This window comes from Orcinus orca, chromosome 3 (genome assembly GCF_937001465.1).
Source record: "Orcinus orca chromosome 3, mOrcOrc1.1, whole genome shotgun sequence".
Classification (NCBI taxonomy): Eukaryota; Metazoa; Chordata; class Mammalia; order Artiodactyla; family Delphinidae; genus Orcinus; species Orcinus orca.
In genome coordinates this window covers 1,523,646-1,549,135 of record NC_064561.1, presented here as the reverse complement: position 1 = coordinate 1,549,135, position 25,490 = coordinate 1,523,646, and the positions used below count along the sequence as shown (strand labels likewise).

Genomic DNA, 25,490 nt, shown 5'->3' with positions numbered 1-25,490 from the left:
CTCAATACAATTTATTGTTTATAGAAACATTAACTTTTTTTTGGCCGCACCACGCCAGGGATCAAACCCGGGCCCCCAGCAGTGGAAGCACGGAGTCCTAACCACTGCACTGCCAGGGAAGTCCCTAACTTTTAAAAAGATTGGTTATCAAATTGATCTTTCAAAAGATCAACAAAATGGATAAGTAAGACTTCTGGCCAGGACAGAGAGGGAATAGGGCCAGGATAACCAAGACACCAAGAAAAATGAGAGAAGACACCAATCACCAACATCAGGAATGAAAAATAATCACCACTGAGCCCTCAGACACTAAAAGGACATGAAGAGAACTGGATGACTTGACACACCATCAGCTCCGTAACTTGGATGAAACAGACCTATTCTTTGAAAACTACAAACTACCAAAAATCACCCAATAAGAAACAGAGAAAGCAATAAGTCTTACAACTATCAAAAAAAGAAACTGAACTCGTAGATAAAAACTTTTCAAAAAAGAACCCCCCCCCCCAAAAAAGAAACCCCCAAACGATTTCCTTGGCAAATTCTACATAACGTGCAAGAAGGAATACTGACTACACGCAATCTCTTCCGGGAAATGCGAGAGGAGGGAATGCACTAGTGCCCTGATGCCAAGGCCAGATGGACAAAAGGAAAGGCCGACACTCCTCACAAACACAGGCTCAAGGAGGCACAGCGGCGAGGGGTGGACAGGCCTGGCTGGGGCCCTCCCATGGGGCTCACCTTCTTCACCAGGAGGCAGACGTGGTGGCCCTGGATGGAACGGCTGTACATGGAGGCGCAGGAGTCCACCCGCTCCACGACTGCAACAGAGGGCCTGGGGGTGAGGCTGGGCCAGCCCCTGGCGGCAGGGGACAGTCACAGGTACGGGAAGAGGGCCGAGCCATCTGTTGGCACGTCCAGTCTTACCGGAAAAATGGTGGTGAAAACAGATCTTTGCCAGAAGGTTCTGGAAGGACATACTAATGCCATCAACCTTGACTGAGCTCATGCTCAGGTCCCCGGACTCCAACAACTTGGCAAATGCGTCACTGTGGGAAGGACACAGAATGGGGGGGAACAACAGGGGGCTCCCCTGCAGCAGGGCAGGCAGAGACCCCAGCCCAGGGGGTGGGGCGCGTCCTTTATGGGTAGGAAGTCAAGAGCTGAACTGTGTCCCTAGGACACGACTGCACGTGGAGACAGGGCCCTAATCTAACATGAGCAAGGTCCCTGTGGGAACAGGAAATGAGGATACAGACGTGCAGGGATGGGCGAGCATGTGAGGACACGGGGAGACGGCCACGGAGAGGGGCCTCAAGAGGGCTAGCCCTGCCTACACTCTGGGCTCGGACGTCCAGCGTTAGGACCGCCAGGCCTGTGCTGAGTCAGGCGCCCGAGCTGGCTGGCCCGGCAGACGTGCTGGGCGTTCTGCGCCAACCACAAGCCGGTCACCCAACACTCCGTGCACATCCTCGTCTTGGGTCAGAGGACGCTGCCAATGTGACCGCATGGAGAGCTTCCCATGGCACAGAAGTGGGGAGCCAGGGGTGGGCGGGAGGGTGGCACACCTGTAGCATGGCGTGGTGACCAAGTACGAGGTGCAGGTGAAGTGTAGCTTGAAGTCCAGCTTCTCATGGGTGGAACCTTCGTCATTCTGCAGGAGCAGGGGCGCAGGGTGGGTGGGGGCGGGGCACGCAGCTGACCCTCAGGGTGCACCCCCTCCCCCACCAGGTACCTTGGCGATGAAAGAGAGGGTCCCTTTGAGCTTCTGCGCCGTGACGATGCTCTGAATGGTGAACACAAACTGGGCTTCGTTGGAGATGCCTGGAGAGGGCGAGAAACGTACCTGAGAAGCAGCACGGGGCACGGCCTGGGGTGGCAGGTGGGGGTGCAGCCACCTGGGCAGGTGGCAGGGATGCAAGCCTGGCCTGGGTCTGTCCTCAGTGCTGCCTGCCTTGGTCAGGGAAGCCAGGCTCAGCCCTGAGGGGGCACCAGATGACAGGATCCGGGGGCTCCTGGGCGCCACTCACCAGGGGGCAGCTGGAAAGGCACGGGGACACCGTCGTGGACCGAGGAGCCCTCTGGCCGGGCCAGTCGGGCGTTGAGTGAGTCCAGCACGTTGAGCTCCATGTTCTTGAGGAAGCTGCTGCTCTGGTTCTCCAGGACCATGGACACCGTGACCTGGCTGTCCTTCTGCAGGCTGCCCTGCACGTCGTACGTCTGCAGAGCAAGGCCCGGGGTCGGCGGGGCAGGGGAGCCCACCAGGGACCCCCGTGGGCCTAGACGAGGGCCTGGGAGAGTGTGGGCACCACCCGCTCTCCCAGCGCATGAACATGCAAACAAGGGAACGTCCTGAGCCCTCGCACAAGCACCCGAGTTCCAGCTCTGTCCGCGACTGTCAGCTGTTCCCGACCCACAGTGAGCAGGCCTCGCCGGCCACCCGGCTCCGCTGCACGCCCTGCACATCCAGAAACAAGAGCCCTGAGCCCGCCCAGCCCCACCACCCGTAACCCCCACGTGGCTCACCATTTTGATGTAAGAATTTTCAGCCAGGAGAGAGTAGCTAGACATGGGCTGGAACAAAAGAGAAACGTTTCAGCTTTAGGCGGTGAGGACCTGGGGCTGACGTTGGGAGCTGCCAGGTGCCACCGGCAGGAAACACTAGGGACCCCCGCGGGTCCCGGACAACATGAGTCTACACCCTGGGGCTCCTGACACTGGCAGGGCCGGGAGGACCGCAGGGAGGGTGCAACGCCCACAGCCCGCTCCCAACGTGCTCGGGAAGCACCCTCACCGGGAGGGGCTCCTCACGGAGCGCGCCGTTCTGCACGGGCTCGGCGTCCCCTTCCCTCGGAGGCGCCCTCTTCTTGGGTCTCTTCTTGTCTTTGGAGCGCTCCCCCTTGTCCTTCTTGTGTTTCTTCTTCTTCTGCTCGGAAGGCTTCTGAGACAGAAAAGGGCTCAGGTCAAGCCCATGCTCCTGTGCGAGTCACAGCCCATGGAGCCGTGTGGAAGCAGAACCCCGTAAGCACAGCGACAGGAGGCCCCAGTGGCCCGCTCGGTGGGACCCGGTGGCGGGCTAGCACCTCCCCCAGCCCGGCTCCTGCACAGCGCGCCCCACACCTTCTCAAGGTCCTGCTCCGCGTCCTCGCCGGCGTCCTGCTCCTCTCCCCTGCGCTCCTCCTTAGGGGCAGTGACCGCGGCGTTCACGCCAGGCTCCTCCTGCAGGAAGCCGGGTGGCAGCTGGCGCCCAGGATGGGGTGGCCTGCGCCCTCAGCCCTCACCTGCCCTGGTCCGGGACACCCCGCAGTGACGAACCTCCCTCCACACGCCAGGCGTGTTGTCAGCACACAGACAGACATGTGGCCCCCAGTAAGTGCCGGTGGCCAGCAGAGGGAAAAGGAGGCCCGGCCTGTGGCCGGCTGGCACTGACCGGGGTCACGGCTGGAGACCCCAGAGCCACCAGGCCCCAGCCACTAACACAAAGCGGTCGCTCAGGAGCGCTGCCTGGCTCTGGGGGCCCGGGCCCTGCGCCGAGGGCCAGCCACGCAGCCACTGCCTGGGCGAGACCTTGGGCACAGAACCGAGCCGGCCCAGACCGGGGTTCTGCCTGAGGGTCCCCCACCTCCTCCACCGCCAGGGCAGGGCACCGAGGTGGCACCCTGACGTCTCCAAGGCCAAAAAGCACAGGTGTCCACCAAGGGACACTCGGGGCCAGCACGGGTCACTAGCAGGCTCTTACCGGGGCCGGGGTGGCAGCAGGCGGCGTGGTGGACAGCCAGAAATCTAAGTCCACACCCTGAAACCACAGGAACACGTGCCTTTGGCCAGAGCAGCAGCCCCGAGAGGGCACAGTGGCTCCGCCAGGCACAAGCCACTGCGGCCCCGCAGGACCCGAATGTGCAGGGAGCTGGGGGCATGTCCAGCGCTACCACCACAGAAACGAGCGCCCGCCAGGACCACGTGGCCAGGCGGAATCACGCTGCTCTGCGGCAAGGCCCATGAGCCGTGCGTGACGGTTGTGTAGGAGCCCCCCTCCACACGTGTGACACACACGTAATGGAAGAGGGACGGCTGGCAACCCGGGCCCGCCCCGCCCAATGTGACACGCTGCCTGGCCTCTCACCTTCTCCGCCTCTTTCTTCTTCTTCTTCTCTCGCTCTTTCTCCTTCTGCTTCTTCTCCTTCCTCTTGGGCTTCTTGCTCTTCTTTTCCACGACAGTGACGTCCTGTCTCTCCGGGGACTTGGAAGTCTCAGTATCTCTGTGTTTCTGGACGGGCAGCTTCTCACTGTCGGCTAGGGGCCTGGGGGTGGTCACAGGAGGCGTGGCCCGTGACAAGGCCGCTCCCCCTCTGTGCAATGAACAGAGAACAGAGAGAGGAACCAGGCCATGGGGAGCCCAGGCCGCGTCCAGCCCCACGGGGCAGCTGCCCAGGTCTCAGTCCCAGCACTCACTTGTCCAAGTCGATGTCCAGGGCCCTGTAGGGGTCGTTGGGGTCTTTGTCGTCCTCGTCGCTGGGCAGGGCGTTCTGAGGGGGGAGAGAAGCCCTGCGTCCATCCAGATCAACCCATCCGGCCCCTGACCCCGCCAAGCCTTTACGGGTCCACAGGGCCCCCATCTCCCTTCTCAGAAACGGGCCACCAGGTCCACACCCACGAGGGAGTCTGATCTGGGGCCTGGCGCTCAGCGCGGGCAGCAAACTCAACACAGGTAATGGGGCAGGAGTGCAGGGGCCGCCTGCTCCCAGTACACAGGGCACAGCTGGCTGAGGCTGCCCCATGCCATGGAGGCAGCAGCGATGGGCAGGCCCATGCCAGGGTGGAGCCCACCTCGGGGAAGGGCGCCCACCCGACACGCAAGCCCGCGGCTGACCTCGGGCATCTCCTCGGTGACGATGTCCACACGCTGGGCGGGGGTGATGTCCTCGTCGCTCTCCGTGTGCAGTGAGGTGTGGCGCCGGGCACCCCGCCTCTCCCGCTCCCTCTTCTTCCTCTTTCTCTTGTCCTTCTCCAGCCTCTGCCGGTGCCGCCGTTCTTCCTCCAGCTTCACGTACTGGTCTGACATGGGCATCCCTGCCGACAGGCGCACATGCGGCACTCAGCCCAGAGCCGTGGACACGTCCCACCCGGCCAGCACCCTGCTGCCACCTGGTTCACCCACAGCCCCGAGACCCATGCCTGGGGGAAGGGGATGCTGGGCAATGCCCTCTGGCTACCGAGATGCAGATGGGGGCCCCTGGGCGGCGAGGGGTGTGAGGCTGAACCTGGGGGCCGTGGCGTGCACCCGTGCCTGCTGGGACGAGGATGCAGCACGGGGTGCAGGGCAGGGCTGGAGCGCAGGCCCGAGGCGGTGCCTGCACCTGGCCTGAGGTCCCCGTCACCCGTGCCACTGGGCACACACTTGCCTGGCACCTTCAAGGGCACCGAGAGGTCAATCTGCACCACGGGAATGTGGTCCACACCTGGCGCGTCCTGGTACCGCTGGAGAGGAAACACTGAGGCCCCGTCAATGGGCAGGGCGGCGGGCCCAGCGTGATGCGCCGACGCCCCAGAGCAAGGGGTCACAAAGACGGGGGTGGGGTGCCAGTGGGGACGAGTACAGGATGGGGCGCAACACCTCCACTTTTTGCACCTGAATCTTTTTTTTTTCCAAGTCGGAAAAACAGTGCAGGCTTGGAACCATGGTGACATAGTGCTTCCCGCCCCCAGGACGGCTGGAATCAGCAAGCCCGACACACAGGTGCCAGCGGGGGACAGTCTGCAGCCCCTCAGAAGGGTGACCCAGAAATCCCAGGATCAAGGAAACCACGCAGCACCCGCCCCGTGGAGCCACATGTCCCCAGGGGAGCCCAACACGGATGACGGGTCTGCAGTGTGGAGGGTACAGATGAAGGAGGTGGCTCCAGGCAGGACCCCAGGTCCCCTTGCGCCCCCTCCCCTCCCACCAAGGCAAAGGAGCCTGACCTCGCCCATGCAGGACTCACTCCCCAGCTGCTGGTGTCGGGAGCCCCTCACGGTCCTGCCCGTGGACTTGCTGACAGCCCCGCACAGGCCGTGGACAGAGAGCGGATGGGCCCCGTGGGAGCGTGTCTCAAGGACGAGCAGGCCGGCCTTACCTTTTGAGGGGACGGGGAACTCTTGATGTAGAATGGGTTGTTGGCCTGCTCCTGCTTCCGGGCCTCGCGGCGCTGAGGGAACAGGATGCAGCGCACACGTCAGCGGGTACACGGAGCCCTCACCCTCGCATGCTCCCAAGGTGGGGGCCTCCTCCACGCGCCAGACCCAAGGGGGCCGGGACCCCTCGCCACTTTCACTGTTGGCCTTTGACCACCAGGAGACAGAGGCCGGCGGTGGGAAAGAGCAGGTGGGAGACAGGCAGGCGGCAGGAGGGACAACCCAGGAGCTGCACAGGCGGGGGTCGGAGAGACCGCGTGCTCTGGGGTAGGGCCTCGGGTGGGGGGCAGGCCGGGCGAGGAAGGCCGGCGGGGGAGCGGGGGACGCAGCACGCCTTGCTTCTCCATTCTGCACGACACCCTGAGGCCCCGCACCCACAAGCGCAGGCAGCAGGCAGGCGCAGCATGCCGGGCACCCCAGGGCCTGAGCATGCTCGGGCCCCACGGTCTCCCTAGGGAGCTCCTGGCTCAAGAGGCCACTCCTGGTCTCAACGAGAACCCCCACCCAAAGTCGAAGGTGGGCTCAGCGCTGCCCACCGGACAGTGGACCCAAGCCCAGACCTGACCATGCGCGGCCCAGACCCGCCCCGCCTCACCCGGGCCAGTTCCTGCTCGTCCGCCTCGGGCGGCCGCTGCTTGGCGTGCCGTGGCTCCTCGTCGTGGAAGATGGCCTTGGGCTTCTCATCCTCAGACTCACTGTCCGAGAGCGGCTCATTGATCCAGGCGTCCAGGTCCAGGCTGCAGGACACAGTGAGATCACACGGTGGCTCCAGCCTGCATGCCTGGCCCTGGGCGCTGCCGTCCCCTTGGAGACAAGGATATGAAGGCTGGGCAGTGGCCCAAGGTCACAGTGGGCAAGGCAGACCAGGGACCCTGGAGCCTGGGCAGCCCGCCTCCCCCGTTCTCACGCTGCCCGCAAGGTTTGTGGGCGACAACTACCAGCCAACCTGCTTCCCAGGGGTGGGGCAGCAGGGCCCCAGGAGAAGTAGTGAGTGCCGTGCCTACGGTCTGTGTGAGAAGGGTCTGTCCCGTCCACAGGCGACTGGGGCCTCAGGGGACCTTCCTCCCAGACCCCTCCACCTCGCCCGTCTGGACAGCAGGTCCGGGCTGTGGTTCTGCTCCCACGGGCCCTCATGCCACCCCGTGTCTGTGTCCTCTGACGGACCGCACAGCTCACCCTTCGGGGACCGGAACCTTCTTCTGTGCCTTGGGAGCCACCGGGTTCAGCTCCCCAGCAAAGAGCGCACTCACTTCTTCTGCCACTGGCACATCCCTGGCCTGAAGCTTCTGGACGTGTTTGACCAGCTGCAAGATGCAGGATGCCTGGGGGGGCCGTGGATGAGTCAGGAAGGAGTTACGGAGGCCTGGCTGTGAAGGCCACTCAGCCCCCGCAGGGCATTGCTCAAACCGTGCAGACGCCCAGCCAGACCCCTGCTGAGGACTTGCAGAACACACCGCGAGGAACCGCTGACCGGGCCAGCCAGGAGGCCAGCCCAGCTGCTGTCTCCTTCACGAGGACACAAAAGGGCTCCCAGATGAGACAAGGGGTTGGGGGTGGATTGAGCACCGCCCCACAAGGCAACCGCCCCAGCGAGCAGCGGCGCCAGCCACCAGGGCACCTTCACACAGCCCCCAAGAGTGCAGCTGACCCTCGGCCAGCAGACAGGCGCACGTCACACACCCGCCCATGACCGCAGAGGCCGCCGGGGCCCACTGAGCGCTGGTGCGGGGTCTGGGTAACTGAGAGCCCCACGTCACCACAGAGCCAAGAGGCGGGCTCCTAGGCCACCGATGCCCAAATGCCATGCCAAACTCTCGTCCAACCAGCTCTCCTCCACCCTCCCGGCCAGCGCCCTCCAGGACCACGGTCACCTCTGAGGCTTCCCTCTCGGGTTGACCACATACCCTCACACTGTCTCCCGTTCGCTCACAGTCTCCCACCCACCGACCCAGGGCCTCCCCAGCACGGTGGCTTCAGATCTGCCCACTCCCCCAGGCCGAGTGCGGGGGAGCCAGGAAAAGAACACCTGCCCAAGCTGCTCTCCCGGAGCTGACCCGACCCCCTGAGGACGTGCTGACGTGCGGCACTCACCCGCTCCTGGGCTTCCAGGTCCGCGCTCTGCACAAACTGGGGCAGCCGCTCCACTAGGAGCTGCGTGACCTCCTGGGCCGCCTGCGCGTCCGCGGCCTGCTCTTTCTGCTGCAGGATGGCTGCGTACAGCTTGACCACGTTCTGCACATACACGGCTTGGATGTGGCCCGGCAGGGTGGTGACTTTGGGCCGCAGCATGGCCTCCAGGGTCTGCTGGGGCTCCTGTAGGTGCCTGAGGACAGGGAGGGCCGGTGAGCAGCCGCCCCAGCGGGTCTGTGTGCCAGGGCTGGCCGATGCCAGGTGCTGAGGGAGGGGATGTGAAGGGAAAAACCACAGCAATGGCATAACAGTCACAGCGCAGCCGCACAAAGCAGTCGAGAAAAAGGAGAGGAAAGCTATCAACGGCCTGGATTTGGCAACGGACGACCTGTGGCTGCAGCAGTGAAGAGGGGAGGAAGGCTGGGCCAGCGGCTGGTGGACCTCTCACCGCTCCCCGTGACGGGAGACGTTCGCCGCGAGAGCAGTTGTTGCCCAATGAGGGCGGGAGAGAGGAGGTGGGCGGGTGGGCGGGGCGGCTGCCGGGACTGGGGTCTGGCGGGCACACCCGCTTCCCCTGGGGAGCAGGAGGCCCCTGGCCCCCACTCACTCGGAGAACTCCCCGCAGATCCAGGCGGCCGCGTAGAGCACCTCGCAGATGCTGCTGCGCTGGGTGCTGCTGGCCACCAGGTGGGCGCTGTCAAGCAGCGTGGACATCTGCGACACGGCAAACCGGCGGATGGCCTTCACGCGGATGGCCACATCCAGCATCTGGGCGGCGATGAGGTGGCCGTGGCGGGTGCCCTCCAGTCGGGTCAGCTCCACCAGGATGCTGATGTACCTGCGGGACAGAGCCCGTGAGGGCAGCGCCCCCGCCTGCCCGCCCACCCGCCTGCACGCTGGGCTGCGGGCCGCACCACTCGAAGTTGGTGATGTGCTGGTAGTTGGACTGGCTGCAGATGTCAATGATCTTGGTGAGCAGCTCGTCGCGGTAGGTCGTGCCCTCGGCCTTGTCCACGTGGGTCATCAGCTTCTTGACAATCTCCATCAGGTTCTTCTTGGACACCTGGAGCGGGGGCGGCTGGTGAGGGAGGGGCTGGGCGGGCCGGCGGGGCGGCCAGGTGGCAGGGTGGGCACGTACCATGCCGTACAGGAGGTCGAGAGCCCGCAGCCGGATGGACTCGTCCTTGTCGTCCAGGCACTGCAGGACAAGATCCTTGTGTGCCTGTACGGACTTGGGGTGTGTCCTCAGGATCTTGGACATGGCCAGGAGCCCCAGGTACTTCACTGCAGAGACAGCGCAGCGCTCTCAGACGTGGACGAGGTTCTGAGAGCGAGGCCGGGCCTGCAGCCCCACCCCAAACCACCTGGACCCCGTCGGCCCACGTCTCACAGGCACCAGGCCCACCTCGTTGCCCACCTCAAGCAGCCCAACGCACCGTCATCTAGATTAGGTCGCAGCCCGTCTCTAGGGCAGCGTTACTGGCACACGACAGGCCTGTGGTCTACACCCGCCAGCAGGCTTCTACGCTACAGTGGCAGAGACCACACAGCCTGCAAAGCTGACAAGAATTACTATCTGGCCCTTTCCAGGAAAAGTTTGGCAACTCCTCTCAAAACAAACAGACCTGGATTCAAAATGAGCAGCCAGGGAATTAATTCCCTGGCTGTCCAGTGGTTGGGATTCCGCACTTCCACTGTAAGGGCCCAGGATCAATCCCTGGTCTGGTCGGGGTACTAGGATCCCAGCAGCCACAAGGCGCAGACAAAAAAAACAAAAAAAAGCGAAAACCAAAAACTGAGCAGCCCACATGACCAGGCCCTCAGAAGCCCTCTCCACCGTGGTCCTGGCAGCAGGGGCGTGTGACTGGCTGGAACCCTCGACAGCACATGTCGGCTGAAGGAAGTGCACGAGTTGGCACACGAGCAAGACGTACAGCAGCTCCCCCTCGCTCGTCAGGAGCCCCACGCACCACCCCATCTGATTAACCGCCGGGGGTGCCTGCAGCATGCCCGCGGGGACTTTCCTCCACGCCCAGCCTGCTCCTCCTGGGGCTGAGCTCGCCCTTTATGTCTCAACTGTGCTTCCGCTGGCCTCCCCGGCTCCTCCCTGCAACCGGGTCCCAGCTCCCCGTGGATGTGGGCCCGAGTTTAAAGACCTTTCCAGTGGACACGGCCGAGCGACACCCTGAGATGCCAGCTGGAAGGAGCCCGCCGTGCAGACGAGGGGGCTGTACCCGGGGAGGAATCTGCCAGCCGTGCCAGGCTCGCTCTCCTCTCGGGCGGGGACGAGCCCTCACTTGCGGAGGTCTAGGGCGCAGGGCCTGCAGGACCTGCAGAGGGAGCAACTCACAGTTCTGATCGGAGTCTTCTATTAATATCCTCAGTTTCTGAACACAGAGCTGTAAAGAGGGGAGATGCCACTCGTCACATTTTCTAAACCAATGGCAGAGTCCCTGGGGCCTAGGAGAGGAGCCCCTGGTCCCATGACATACCTGGATGCTGGCACTATGGTTGGGCATGCCAGACGACAGCGAGATGAGCACTGAAACAAATGACTGGGGTGAGGGCCCTGCGTGACCAGCCCCAGTGAGAACCTCAGGCTGGGTCTCTGCGACCAAAAGAGCAGACCACAGGCCCCGGGCACCAGGGGTCCTTGTCCAGGGCAGGTCTGTGGGCCAGCCCTCAGCTGAGACCCGCTGGCCCTGCAATGCACAATGGACCAGGCCTACCTCCCGTCTGCATCCCCACTCCCTCTGCCCATAACCAGGGCCATCTGCGATCCTGCCACACCTTGGTCCTCCCCATGGACCTTTCCAGACTCAGGGACCACTCTCTGGCCAGCCTGCCCTGCTCCCAAGTCCCACACTCGCCCTTCCTCTCCCTTTCACTGTCGCTGACCCTCAGCGACACTCACAGCCCACACAGCAGTCATGAGTGTAGACCCCGGGCCAGTTTCCTGGGCTTCACTGAACTTAAGGCTGCCCATGGGCTGTGAGGAGCATCTGACAGTTTAGGGCAGGGACAGGCAGGCAGCAAGAAGCTGAACCCTTGGGCCACCAACTCCCTCTGCCTATCTACAGGAAACTGGGCTGCAGGGACAAGTCACCAGGCGGTCTGAATGTAACTAACGGACTCCACGAGACCCTTTGGGGAGCACGTGCCGATTCCCTCTCGAGAACTCTCGTGGTTGTAGGTCCTATGCTAAAGACACCACAGGGAAAGCGGCCTGAGATTTGCTTTAAAATGCTCATGAGGGCTTCCCTGGTGGCGCAGTGGTTGAGGGTCCGCCTGCCGACGCGGGGGACGCGGGTTCGTGCCCCGGTCCGGGAGGATCCCACGTGCCGCGGAGCGGCTGTGCCCGTGGGCCATGGCCGCTGAGCCTGCGCATCCGGAGCCTGTGCTCCGCGACGGGAGGGGCCACAGTGGTGAGGGGCCCGCGTACCGCAAAAAAAAAAAAAAAAAAAAAAAACTCATGAAAAGCGGTCTTGCTGGTGGGTGTGGCAGATGCCAGGGTGCAGTGTTTATCACTGGAGCCCGAGGTTGGCAATGGCTCTGGCTGCAACCGTGTCTGAGCTGACACTTCCAAAGGGGCTGCAGATGGGCCGGGCCAAACAGCTTCCCAGCCGGGAACAAGGTTCTGGTGAGGCCCGGGGACCAGCTCCCCCGCCGGCGACAGCTCCCTGCTCCAGAAGAGGTCACCCCGGTGCTCACCTGCGATGACGGTGTTGACACACTCGTACAGAAGGGACATGGCAGACGTGCTAGAGAAGGAAACATAGGAGCCAAGAAGACAGGGCCGCCTGCCTCCCGCTCACCCCACCGAGACTCCTGGGGGCACCACCTCTGAGGAAATGCGGAGCCCAGGAAGCCTCGGGTCTGAAGGCCATGCCGGTGACACCCCACCCTCGGCAGTGAGGCCATCAGATTCCTCCAAGGGACGGAAGCACCCCTTCTAGCCCTCAAAAGCAAACTGAAATGCTCCCGCCACTGCAGCCCACGCACGAATAACCTGATTCTGCGACCCCCATGAAGAGAATCCAAGTTCCCCAAAGGCCTCTCTCCTCCAGCCCAGACCCTGCCGGCCGCCTCCACTGGGACAGGGAGTAGGCCTGGCCACGCGCAGGCAGGAAGAACACGGAGTCGTGCCCCATGTCATCCCTCGGGGGCGTCCAGGGCCACAGTGAGCACAGCCCAGGACGACCAGGGTGGGCACCAGGCACGTCCACTCCACTCTGAAATTCTCACAGTGATGTTCTCAAGCCCAAATCCCCCAAACCCGACAGCACGGGCCACCAGAGGCAGTCCACATGAACGGTCACAGGACTGATGGCTTCTCGTAAATGCTCTGAAAACCACAAGCTGCTATAAACCCGGTGACTGGTGATTTGTTTAAAATCAGCAACGTCCCAAGCCCTTGGCCACTTCCCAGGGGACCCCAGGAGCAGAATCTCCTGGCACCTGAAGCTTGGCCCCCACAATTCAACCACCTGAAGGCACCTGAAGTCGTGTAGAAGCTCCTAGAACATTCCAGAACTGGGCGGTGACACACTCACCTAGGGCTCTTCAATTAGACTGCTGAGATCTACTTGTGAACCAGAGACTGGCTGGGACAGCTTTCTCCATCCTTTTTTTATTTTTAAAATATATCCCCATTGCCTGCCTATCTATCTGTCTGTCTGTCTACTTCTGGTGCTGCTGCACGGCTTGTGAGACTTTAGTTCCCCAACCAGGGATTGAACCCGGGACCTCGGCAGTGAGAACTCAGAGTCCTAACCACTGGACCGCCAAGAAATTCCCTCTCCCTCCTGTCATGAATGTGCTGTCTGCAAACTGAGGAAGGGAGAACCCAGAGATGCGGCTCCTGGCGGCGGCAGGCTCTCAGGCCTGGGTGCCCCTCCACCCGCCCCTCCTTGGGGCACCCCTCCCACGCCCGCCCCAAGCCCTACCTGTGGATCAGGTTGGTGAGAGGCTCAATCAGCTTTTTACCCAACCTTGGCTCCAAGGGAGTCAGAGCACCAAACTAGGGGACAAGAGAGGCCAGTGGTCACCCGAAGCAGGGATGGGACGGCAGCCCGGGGCTCTGCTGGCTGGCATGCCCAGGACACCCCAGGGGCGACACTTGCCAGTTTGATAATCTTAATGAGGACCCAGTTGTTGGTGGAGGAGGTCATGAGCTTGAAGAAGAGCGGAGCGAGAGAAAGGTAGTTCTTGGGGTTACGTCTGGCCAGCTCACAGATGACGTTGACTGCCGCCGACTGGACCCCTGAGAAGCGACGGATGCCATCAGCAAGGGGGCGCCCACCAGAGCAGGCGGGACCCTCGGGGTGTGTCCCCAGCAGGATCAAAGTCACTCCAGGTGCTCTGTCCGCCTCCCCCCGGGGCTGCCCCCGCTCATGCCCCCAGCCCGCCTCGCCTGCCCCTCGGCTCCTGACCCTAACCACGACGCTCCACACCCTGTGATCCTCTGCGATGCACAGCAGATTCTCCCGAGACAAGCAAAGATTTGGAGAAGCTGTTTTACATCTGCATGGCCCGGGGTCTCTCCGGAAGGAGTTACAGAAAAGGACAGGCGGAGGCAGGAGTGAACCCTGTGGTGTGGGACTGCCAATCAAGGCAGCAGAATAAACACGAGACTGCGAACATGCGGACAGAGAGGCCTCCCCAGTGAGCGAGTGTGGTGTCTACTACGGCCTGGAGGCAATGACAGCTGGCAGAAATAAGCACACCCAGTGGTCTTGGTTTCTAAATCCCACACCAGCTAACAAAACTAGAGCTGTTTGGAGAAACGGCGGATTCCAGGACTGGCGGGAAAGTAGAAAGCGAACCTGGCATCTCGTGGTGCCAGAAAGTAAGAAGGTGCCCTATGGGGGAGGGCTAGGACGGGGTCCTGGGACCTAGTTACCCCCCTCCACCAAGCCTTCACAGATGCTGGTGGAGCATCACGGCCCCACACGGGCCCCTTCTTAACTCAAGTCAACAAACCGGGATCAGGGTCCTCCAGCTTCTCCTTCAGGCGGGGAAAGGCAGGGCGCAGAGACTCAGGGTACTTCAGGAACACCTTGTACATGATCAGCACAGCCTTCTTCCGGATGTATGGCTTGGTGTGCGACATCTGCAGGGGCAGAGGGTGTCAGTCTCCCTGCTGACACCACTGCGCCCACCCCTCCCCGGTCCTTCCCGCACCCCCTGCTCCCCCCCACTCGCCTCCCGTCCCCTCCCACACCTGCCCGCATCTCGCCTCCATCACCTGGAGGATAACCCTCTCTCCAGCTCATCTGGCTTCTGGCCTCTGAGACCGGCCTGCAGGTTTACTCCACTGCCCGCCCCCAGCCCAGGGATTACACAACAGTGTCTTGGACGGAATCGAAACCTGCCTCCCTGAGTCCATGACCCCAGCTTGCCCTCTGGAGGCTGAGACCGGCCTCCTGGACTCACTGGGGCGCACTGAGAGACAGAATGAGGGAGGGGGGCCCCAAATGGAAGGTCACGCTGGAGAGAGCCTCCACCTGTCAACACTGGCCTCGGACTCTTCGGGCCACCAAGACCTGTCCCCAGAGCAGTGCCCCTCGCCCGGGCCTCAGCCCCCTCCACACTTCTGCACTGCACCCCTGGAGCTCCTGTCCTTCTTCGGGACCGTGCTCCGGCCAGGAGGGCCTCTGGTCTGCAGGTGGGCACACTCCTCACCTGTCAGGGCCCCAGGCAGCCTGGCCCTAAGGAAGCTACCCCCGCCCCCATGACCTGGCACCGAGACTCATTGTGATAGCTCACTACCGCCCCCCTGTGGACTCGTGACCGCTTTCACCTAGAGAGCTCCTCACACTTCCCGAAGAGGGCCTGAAGATCAACACTGTCGGCTTCGCAGGCCAGAGTCTCCATCTGACTCTGCCCTTGCTGCTGGGAAGCCCACCGTGTGGACGAAGGGGCGGGGCCGTGTGTGGACAAACCATTTATAGCAGGCGGTGACCGGATGCAGCCTGGGATCTAGAAGTTGCGTGTACCCAAAGCCTTCTAGACCGCGAGCCAAGACCTGACCATCTGCACAGAGAACGGGCCACGTACGGACAGAACCCTCCTGGGAGGAACATGCCACCCTTCCACGCTGCTTTATCGTGGCCGGAGGGGGGAAGCCTCCCAATCATGGAGAATCTGGCGTGCAGGCAACCCTCTGAGGGCTGTGATTTCTTTCCGTTTTTTTTTTTTTTTTAGGGTCAATTCCAATTTTGTTTTTATTTTTTAAATTAATTTTTATTGGAGTCGAGGATTGTGATTTCCAAGAGCACGTCCACATTTCAGAACAAAGTTCTTGCCCACCTTGGAGATCAAGGCTGGCTGGGGTTTCTGCCTTTTGGATGGACTGGGCCCCAGACAACAGATTTGCTCAGATGAAAATAAAAAGTTCCCTCGCCAGAGAACCACCTGACCACGCTGCCTGCCAAGACCACTGCCATCACCACCCATGCCTCAGAACACAGCGGATGGGTCATGCGCTCACGACAGGCCATCGTCCCCAGCCAGACCCCGCCCCTCCCCAGCAGGACCATTTCAGAGGAGGTGAGGTGTGAATGCTGGGCCCCACCAAGTGATGGAAGGGGAGACAGTGACTCGGTGTCCCAGCTCATCCTGGGGACCCAGGCCGTTTCCACCCACCCAAGTGCCCTCAACGTGACATTACAACCTCGGTTTTCCAGGCACGTCAGGGAGCAAAAGCCAAGGGGGGCGGTCACGCTCCCAGACTCACCAGTGTCATGATGTCGTTGGCCAAGTCTCTGGCAAGATCTGGGGTAACAAAACAGGACAGGCCAGTCAGCGCAACGCCAGTGTCGTACTGGCTGGGGCTGCTCAGGTCCTGGAAAGGGAGGGAGAGGGTTAGAGGCAGGCGCCCACCGTGCCTCACTGGGTCCCAGCTGCGCCCGCCAGTCCTGCTCTGGGTCTGGAGACGGGCTTGGACGAGGACTCACAAGCAGCAGCCAGCTCCACGCTCTGTCACCGAGCAAGAGCCGGGACGGCTCCAAGGGGAGGGCTGTCTTGGGTCCGCCCCTCGCTCCAGGGGTGCAATGGGGCAGAGCCAGTGCCACCCATGGCTTCCCTATGGGAGAACCCAAGGGCCGAGGAAATGGTGCAGCCAGACGGGCTCTGACCGCCCAAAGGCACAGAGTGGGGGCCGCCCAGGGTGGAACCCCAGAACCTCTGCTTCCATTGGGGTGTCTCCCCTACTACAGCCAGGGGTGACTCCTCTGGGCCCCTCCCCAAAGCGGAGAGAAGCTTCCACCAGAGCTCCACCCCTCAGGGGAGCAGGAAAAGCAGCCACAGGAAGCGCACATCTGCCCTAGCCTCTGACGTCACTCGCCTGTGCTCCCGCTAAAACCGATGCGGAAGCCCCATCTCGGCACAAAGAGAGGACTCTGTTTACATAGAGAACCTCCCCAAACTTCACACATGTGGTAAAAGATACACTGAGAGACGTTTTAAGAGTTAATCTTCCAGGGACTTCCCAGGTGGTGCAGTAGTTAAGAATCCGCCTGCCAATGCAGGGGACACGGGTTCGAGCCCTGGTCTGGTAAGATCCCACATGCCACAGAGCAACTAAGCCCGGGCGCCACAACTGAGCCTGCATTCTAGAGCCCGCGAGCCACAACTACTAAGCCCATGTGCCACAACTACTAAAGCCCGCACACCTAGAGCCCGTGCTCCGCAACAAGAGAGGCCACTACCATGAAAAGCCCACGCACTGCAACGAAGAGTAGCCCTGCAGCCTGCCCTGCAGCGCCCGCTTGGAGCCCCGACACCAGCCACCTGCGGGGCGACCACAACAGCTCTGCCCCGACCCTGGCGCCAGCTGTCTGAGAGCCCTGGGCCACAGGGTCCGATGCAGGGTCTGGGGTGGGAAAGGGTGCCTCTGACACCCCCTCTGACCACTTGCAGCGAAGCGGGAGACAAGAGATACTCAAAGTCCTGAGGCCAAGGAGGAGCTAACTACTCAGTGCTCTCACTGAAGAACATAGAATACCACACGGGGCCGAGAGACGCACCTGGTCCGACTCACAAGACCCAGTGGGCACAAACGCCCCCACGCTGGGAGGGGCGATCCCTCAGCAGGCGCCCCCAAAAGAGGGGAAAGGGGCTGAAAAAAGGAGTGACCGAGGGGGCAGCCCCCATCGCCAAGGGGGGAAAACCAGAGAGGAAAGCCCCGCGTGCCCCGCCGTCCCTTTTCCCATTTCCGAGGATCGCAGAAGGCTGTCCATCTGCCCGCTAACCTGCTCCCGCAGGAGGGGCCTACCTTGCGGATCTGGTTGGTGGTCAGCATGATGACGTCGGTCCCTTCGTGAAAGCACTGGGAAGCAGCGAGGTAGCCGATTCGCTGTGAGTGGAACAAATGGAGACGTCAAGGGTGACAAGGGGACTGGGCGTCCTCGGGGAAGCACCCAGCCCTCCTGAGCTTCACGCCAAGCAGCCCTGGCCGGCCCGTCACAAACCAGGAGGAGGGCACCCCTCGCCCTGTCCCAGGCGTATGGTCTCTGGAGCACAGTGTATTTCAGGGGTTGCCAAGCACGTCCTGTCGCTAACGTGTGCATCCTCACCGCCTTCTTGGCAGCGGGAGCTGCTGTTACGGCCTGACGGAGTAAGTCATCACAAGCGCCTAAACTCGGGCTGAGTGTAACCTAAAGTCACACCCGCACTTGCATGTGATACTTAAACACACGTGCAGAGCACTGGCCCAATTTTGGCAAATACGGCATTTCGTTTCTTCACCAAGAGTAACCGGCAGGCAGGACAACTGTGTCCTTCAGGAGGACGGGAACCCGCCCTCGGCAGTGACCCGTCGGCAGGACACAGCCTCAGCCGCTGCAGGGTGTGTGTTCCCAAGGAAAACTGAGCCAAGCCAGGAAAGCCACGGAACACCCCCAAATGGGCTGTGGGCACTGAAAACCGCTTTTCAGAACATTTACTAAAGCAGAAGACATGTTTATTTGTTACGATATCAAGTAAGAAGAAAACAATGTCCCAAACTGCGCATGAGTAGGATCGCTGAGACGCCAAGAAAAAACGCTCAGAGGGTCCTAAGAGACACCGCGACAAATGACAAGTGGTGGCCTCTCGGGGAGACGATCAGTGTCTGCTTATTTTTTTGAAGAGTCACAAATTTAATCTGTATTATGAAACACATAACCAACCCTACAAACCCGAATTTCACTGACACTACTTAAAATGGAAAGAAAAATGTGATGCAATAGTGCTAAGACCTAACTGGACAGAAGTGGTGATGGGAATGGGTCGCTGGTGTCTGTCACTGTGTGCCCTCCCAGCATGGCCTGCGTCACAGGATGGATGCCCTCCTCCCCCAGGACCCCACCCACAGGGCTCAGGCCCCAGAGCGAGCTGGTTCCCTTCACCTTGAATGTGAACTTGGAGGCGCTCATCACTTCTATGATGTTGAAGGCGGCCCAGCTGATGTCATATCCTAGCATCTGCAGCTGCGGAGGAAAGAGGTCGATTCTCACGCACCTGCCCCAGCTCCGCACCCCCATACACTCTGGGGAGATTCATTTCTTTTTCTGACAGGTGAGTCTTCACATTTAAAACCAAAGTGACAGGTTAATAACACACTAAAATAATGCCCCTGATAAATAAACACCTGCAGTTGAAATACCAGCGTTACATGGGTTAAAATTCCCCACAAGGACCGGTAAACGACGGGCAGGCCGTTCATCTCCCTTCTCTGACCAGGGGAGGCCAGCATGGGGTGCCTGGCCCAGGCTCACACCCCGACCAGGGACTGCAGGGCTCCACCCACCAGGTTTCGGGGCCCAGCCCGCAGGGCAGTCGTGAAAGCAGGGACGCTCCCGCCCCTCCAGGTGGGAAAGGCCCACTGGATGGGGCCCCAGCTTGCCCTGTGCCATGTGATCCTCACGCATGCCTCGCCCTCCACCCCAAGTCAGCCCAGCGTGTGCCCCCAGGCTGACGCCTGGAGCGGATGGTGTCCATCAGTGATGGTGGGACGGATGGACAGACAGCAGGGGGATGCTGGAGCCAGACCCGGCCTGACAGAGCGAGCGGCCCGGCACTCACGTAGGTCAGCTTGCAGACCGCATTTGCTTTCACTGCAATGTTGTCTTGCTTCAGCTCTTGCTTGATTTCATCAATGCACTGAGAGATATATTTTGCCTAAAAGGAAAAAAAAATTGAAAAGTTTCAAGTGTCTGGCTAAAACCTAAAGAAGCCAGACACAAGAGGTCACACAGTGTGCAATTCCATTTAGATGAAACGTCCACAGCAGGCAACTCCAGAGAGGCAGAGGGGAGTCCTGGTTGTCAGGGGCTGGGGGAGGGGGAGAGGGAGGGTGCTGGAATGCTCTGGAATTCAACAGAACTCTGTGACTATACTAAAAACCACTGAATTACACATATTAAAGGGGTGAGCTGAATGGTATGTGAATGATAACAAGGCTGTTATCCTGAAAAGCCCTGTCAGTGCAATAAGCTGCCTGGGACCCCCCAGAGCTCTCCTCCCAAGGGGCAGGGGGCCGCGAGAGAACAGGAGTGGCCTGGGCTGATCTAGCCTGAAGCAGGCACACTGAGCTGCGGGAATTCTGCTTCCCCTACTCGTGTGTATATCTGACACTTTCTATGATGAAAAGTTTTGAAACTTAGAAAAAAAAGAGTAACCATTCCAACACAGAGCATTAAGACACGGAAAAGTTCTTACTCCTCCAGTTTAGCCCTTTAACCAGCTGTGAACGAGAGAAACTGCAAGCCCAGAAGAGATCCCACGTCCCAGCGCCAAAGGCCCATCCCTCAGCCCGCATGGCCAGGGGCGGCAGGTCCACCTCGGTCCCACGCTGCCGTGACCGGGGAGCCCAGGAGCCCCACCCAGCACGGCCACCCACGCTGGGGGGCCCCACTGGCACCCACAGCAGGAAGGGCCTGGCCGCCCCAGGAACCGTGCCTGTTGGGCCCCTCCCGTCCACCTCCACGCGGCCCGGGTTCATTACTGGCCCGGGCAGCCATTCTCCTTCCCCACACCGCACACATCACAGAGCCGGGGCCCAGCAGGTGACAGGCCACGCCGGGGCCTCCCCCTAGGCACCCGCCACAGCGCTTCACATAACTTCACTCGTTTGATCCCCCTCCGTGCCCCCGTCCAGGTGAGCGCGCTGGTGCCTTCCAGCTCCTGCAGGGCTGGGGCTCACTGCCCATGTGCAGCGCTGCCCCCCGTGGGCAGGAGCACCCATGGGTCCCCTGGGAGGGCCCCTCGCAGGCCTCTCGCTTGCTCTGGGGCTGGCCACCCAAGAAGAGCGCCGAGGCGCCTAAAGCCTAGATGGGCCAGATGGCATGGGCGCAGGTGAGAGCCGCCGGGGGTGGGAGGGTGAACACCTCCAGCCCCTGGGACCCCCGGCTCCTCCCAGGACCAGCCACACTGGCAGGGGCACCGCAGGCTCCCCTTGGGATCCCCCTTCACTGAGGCCCTTCTCTAGGCAGCCTCTCCCGCAGGCTTCTCAGGGCCTGTCTGACGGGGTCTGTGTGCACGCCCCACTGGCCTTATGACGGACGCTGCAGCGTGTCAGTGCTTGGCTGCGCTGCCATCATGCGTGTCCACCCACCCAGCAGCGCAAGGGCTTGGATCCTTCCCACTTTCCGGCTCCCGTGATGCACACTGCCGTGGATGTGTTTATACAGGCGCCTGTGTGGACACCTTTTCGATTCTCTTCAGTTTCCTCACTACCCCAGCACCTGTACTAAAACACGGACCAAAAGGTCAGTACCGACACACGCGGTCCAGAGCCAGGAATGTGCCCCATGGGGTGCAAGGCTCCACCCCCCAGAGCCGCACAGAAGTCCCATTGGCAGTCCCAGGAGAGCCCAGCCCTGCCCAGAGACGGGTCGTCACTCAGGGCTGGGAGGAGTGTGGTGCCCCGCGCTCCCGTCACCCACCAATAGTGGCATCGCCTAAACCTGCCAGGCTAGCGAGCTCAGTGACCTCGCCCAAGTGGCTGCACCCTCCTCCCATGTCACCCCAGACCACTCGTAGGCCCAGCACAGGCTCCCGGGGAAGGCGCCACCCTGAGAGCGCTCTCAGCGAGCGTCTGATGAATATTCCATGACCAAGAGTCGGACAATGGAACATGGGTCACCAGATCCTTCCAACGGGCTTCCAGTTACTAATCCCCCAGGCGCCTCAGTTCCCATCCCAGTGCACGATAACCCCTTCGTGCACCCTGGATGTGCTGTTAATGATTCAAAAGGGAAAGAACAGAGAGATGATCCCAAGCGTGGGAGAACAGGCCCAGCACACACCGCTGTGGGAGATGGTCTGCAGGTCCCAGGTGCAAACTGGTGCACGTGCACGCGCACACACACGCTGGCCCCTCGACGCCCAGATGTCCGTCCGCTGGTGAACGGCCAACACGGTGCACTCTCTGCACAAATCTATTTTCTAGGTGGCCCAATGACCTCTCAGCTTTCAGGAAGCCAGGCACAGTCCACTCCTGGTAATGTGTGCGCAGCCACCGTCAGACCACGCCTCCCACCAGCACTGTTTGGAGACAAATGTCCAGGCAGCACAGGACAGGCGAGACCACTGGTCCTGCCCCGGCTTTGATCCTGAGAGCCACGCAGAGCAGGGAGCAGCCTGGGCAAACGCAGCTGCTGGGAAGTGAGGGGGGAATGGGGGCAGGGGGTGGCACATCCTCACGTGAACTCTGCACCCACCGCAGCACTCCAGCGGCCTCCTGCCCACTGTAGGAGAGGCTGAGCCGAACTTCCAGCCCAGACAAGCTCACTGCCCCTAAAACACATCCCCTCTCTGCAAAACCAACACTCTACTGAGAATACAACAGAATCCAGTGACTACAACATACCAGCCACAATGTCCGGTTCACAAGCCCAAATTATTCAAATTAGAAACAGGAAGGACTTCCCTGGTGGTGCAGTGGTTAAGAATCCGCCTGCCAATGCAAGGGACACGGGTTCGAGACCTGGTCCAGGAAGATCCCACATGCCGCAGAGCAACTAAGCCCGTGTGCCACAACTACTAAGCCTGCGCTCTAGAGCCCACGAGCCACAACTACTAAAGCCCACACGCCTAGAGCCCGTGCTCCGCAACAAGAGAAACCACCACAATGAAAAGGTCATGCACCACAATGAAGAGTAGCCCCTGCTCGCCACAACCAGAGAAAAGCCCGCATGCAGCAACAAAGACCCAACACAGCCAAAAATTAATTAGTTAATTAAAATAATAATAAAAAAAGAAACAGGAAAACATAACCTAACCTATACCCAAGGAAAAAAAGAGACGGCCAATGAAGACGGGCCCTGAGGTGATCCTGGTGATGATGAACGCATTCATTTGCTGAGATTTCAACACAGCAACTGTAACCATGCTCTCATAACCAAAAAGAAAATATGCTCCTAATGAATAGAAAGAGAGGAAATCTCAGCAGAGAAAGGAAAGTGACACAAAACAACCAGATGGAAATCCTAGAAATGAAAAACAATTTCTGAGGTAGAACAGGCACTGCGTGGACTGGACGGGGAGCTGGAGCTGAGAAGAACAGGGAACAACAGGGCCCACTCATTCTGAAGGAAGGAAAGCCAGGCAAGGCTGTGGTACACCAAAGGTGTAGCGTGTGTACCACTGGGGTCCCAGGAGAGGAAGGACAGAGAAAATATGTGAAAACCTAACAGCTCAAACTTCCCCAGATTTGGTGAAAGACATAAACTTACAATTTCAAGAAGCCCAGCACCGCCCCCCCAAAACAGGAAATATAAAAGAAAATCACCCACACATATCACCCACACATATCACAGGCAAACTGCTAAAAACTGAATATAAGGAGAAATTCTTCAGAGGAGCCAGAGGAAAAGGGTGTGCTGCTACAGGGGAGCAGGGGGCTGAGGGAGGTGGGAGGACTCCAGGCCCAGGGCTCTCCATCCAAGAACACCCCTCAGGAATGAAGGCACAGTAACATCCCTGCACCTCAGAGCACCCACGGGGGCCACAAATGAGCCCACAGGAAGTGGTTAACCTGCAGGAAGACCCAGCCTCAACACTAGTTTTTAGCTATAGGACAAGTGCACAGGCTCATGGTTCCTACAGGCAGGAAAAGGGAGGAATGGGTTGTAAAATATTAAAATAATGTTTCAGGAGGGTGGAGTCAAGATGGCATACTAGAAGGACGTGGAATTCGCACCTCCTCACAACTAAGAGCACCTACCAGGCACCGGTGGGGGACCACAGACACCTAAGGGGACGGGAGGAACCCCCAGCGACCGGTTGTTTCCATTATAGTTTTATTTTTCCTAATATATTTTTTATCTCTCTAATTTTATTTTGTTTTTTATTCTTTGATATTGTACTGCTCCTTTTTTTCTTTCTTCTTCTTTTTTTAAATTTTTCTTATTGCGCCACAATGCTTGGGGAATCTTGGTTCCCAGGTGGGAGGTCGGGCCGGAGCTCCTATGGTGGGAGCTCCAAGTCCAAACCGCTGGACTAACAGAAAACCTCAGACCTCTGAGGAATATCAATCAGATATTCAATATCAATCAGAGTGAGGCCTCCCGGAGGTCCTCATCTCAGCACCAAGACCCAGCTCTATCCAACTGCCTGCAAACTCCAGTGCTGGACGTCTCAGGACAAACAATCAGTAAGACAGGAATACAGCACCAACCATCAAAAAAAAAAAAAAAGACAAAAAAATTTGTTTCAGACGAAGAAGCAAGGTAAAAACTACAAGGCCAAATAAATAAAAACAAAACAGGTAACCTACCTGAAAAAGAATTTAGAGTAATGATAGTAAAGATGATCCAAAATCTCAGAAACAGAATGGAGAAAATACGAGAAACATTTAACAAAGATCTATAAGAACTAAAGAGCAAACAAACAGTGATGAACAACACAACTACTGAAATTAAAAATACTCTAGAATGAATCAATAACAGAATAACTGAGGCAGAAAAACAGATAAGTGAGCCAGAACATAAAATGGTGGAAATAACTGCCAGGGAGCAGAATAAAGAAAAAAGAATGAAAAGAATTGAGGACAGTCTCAGAGACCTCTGGGACAACGTTAACGCACCAACATTCGAATTACAGGGGTTCCAGAAGAAGAAGAGAAAAAGAAAGGGTCTGAGAAAATATTTGAAGAGATTATAGTCAAAAACTTCCTTAACATGGGAAAGGAAATAGTCAATCAAGTCCAGGAAGCACAGAGAGTAGTACCATACAGGATAAACCCAAAGAGAAACATGCTGAGAGACACATATTAATCAAAGTATCAAAGATTAAATACAAAGAAAAAATATTGAAAGCAGCAAGGGAAAAGCAACAAACAACATACAAGGGAATGCCCATAAGGTTAACAACTGATTTTTCAGCAGAAGCTCTGCAAGCCAGAAGGGAATGGCAGGACATATTTAAAGTGATGAAAGGGAAAAACCTACAACCTAGGTTATTCTACCCATCAAGGATCTCATTCAGATTTGACGGAGAAATTAAAACCTTTACAGATAAGCAAAAGTTAAGAGAATTCAGCACCACCAAACCAGCTTCACAACAAATGCTAAAGGAACTTCTCTAGGCAGGAAACACAAGAAAAGGAAAAGACATACAATAACAAACCCGAAACAATTCAGAAAATGGTAATAGGAACATACATATCAATAATTACCTTAGGGCTTCCCTGGTGGCGCAGTGGTTAAGAATCTGCTTGCCAATGCAGGGGACAGGGGTTCGAGCCCTGGTCTGGGAAGATCCCACATGCCACAGAGCAACTAAGCCCGTGTGCTACAACTACTGAGCCTGTGCTCTAGAAACCGCGAGCCACAACTACTGAGCCCACGTGTCACAACTATTGAAGCCCGCACACCTAGAGCCTGTGCTCCACAAGAGAAGCCACTGCAATGAGAAGCCCGTGCACCGCAACGAAGAGTAGCCTCTGCTCGCCGCAACTAGAGAAAGCCTGCACTCAAAGACCCAATGCAGCCAAAAATAAATTAATTAATTAATTTAAAAAATATATCTTAAATGTAAATGGATTAAATGCTCCAACCAAAAGACACAGACTGGCTGAATGGATACAAAAACAAGACCCATATATATGCTGTCTACAAGAGACCTACTTCAGACCTAGGGACACATACAGACTGAAAGTGAGGGGATGGAAAAAGATATTCCACGCAAACAGAAATCAAAAG

General features: G+C 59.1%; 1 protein-coding gene across 11 annotated transcripts in view; it reads right to left on the bottom strand.

Annotated features, from left to right (window-relative positions):
* Positions 1 to 25,490, bottom strand: part of AP3D1 (adaptor related protein complex 3 subunit delta 1) — a 45,034-nt gene that overhangs the window by 4,178 nt on the left and 15,366 nt on the right. For 2 of the 11 annotated variants that reach the window (XM_049708527.1, XM_049708532.1), the window contains 30 exons: positions 19,369 to 19,464; positions 18,693 to 18,773; positions 17,579 to 17,659; positions 16,040 to 16,147; positions 14,284 to 14,413; positions 13,425 to 13,564; positions 13,248 to 13,321; positions 12,013 to 12,062; positions 10,794 to 10,843; positions 10,652 to 10,700; positions 9,440 to 9,585; positions 9,216 to 9,364; positions 8,909 to 9,139; positions 8,263 to 8,494; positions 7,348 to 7,493; positions 6,767 to 6,908; positions 6,114 to 6,185; positions 5,403 to 5,478; positions 4,871 to 5,070; positions 4,453 to 4,526; positions 4,124 to 4,349; positions 3,740 to 3,796; positions 3,121 to 3,240; positions 2,795 to 2,941; positions 2,527 to 2,574; positions 2,031 to 2,220; positions 1,736 to 1,824; positions 1,569 to 1,654; positions 928 to 1,049; positions 742 to 821 (listed from right to left, as the gene is read on the bottom strand). In XM_049708527.1, the coding sequence (XP_049564484.1) occupies positions 742 to 821; positions 928 to 1,049; positions 1,569 to 1,654; positions 1,736 to 1,824; positions 2,031 to 2,220; positions 2,527 to 2,574; positions 2,795 to 2,941; positions 3,121 to 3,240; positions 3,740 to 3,796; positions 4,124 to 4,349; positions 4,453 to 4,526; positions 4,871 to 5,070; positions 5,403 to 5,478; positions 6,114 to 6,185; positions 6,767 to 6,908; positions 7,348 to 7,493; positions 8,263 to 8,494; positions 8,909 to 9,139; positions 9,216 to 9,364; positions 9,440 to 9,585; positions 10,652 to 10,700; positions 10,794 to 10,843; positions 12,013 to 12,062; positions 13,248 to 13,321; positions 13,425 to 13,564; positions 14,284 to 14,413; positions 16,040 to 16,147; positions 17,579 to 17,659; positions 18,693 to 18,773; positions 19,369 to 19,464 (3,492 nt within the window). The other 9 variants (XM_049708531.1, XM_049708533.1, XM_049708528.1 and 6 more) reach the window with 8 other exon arrangements.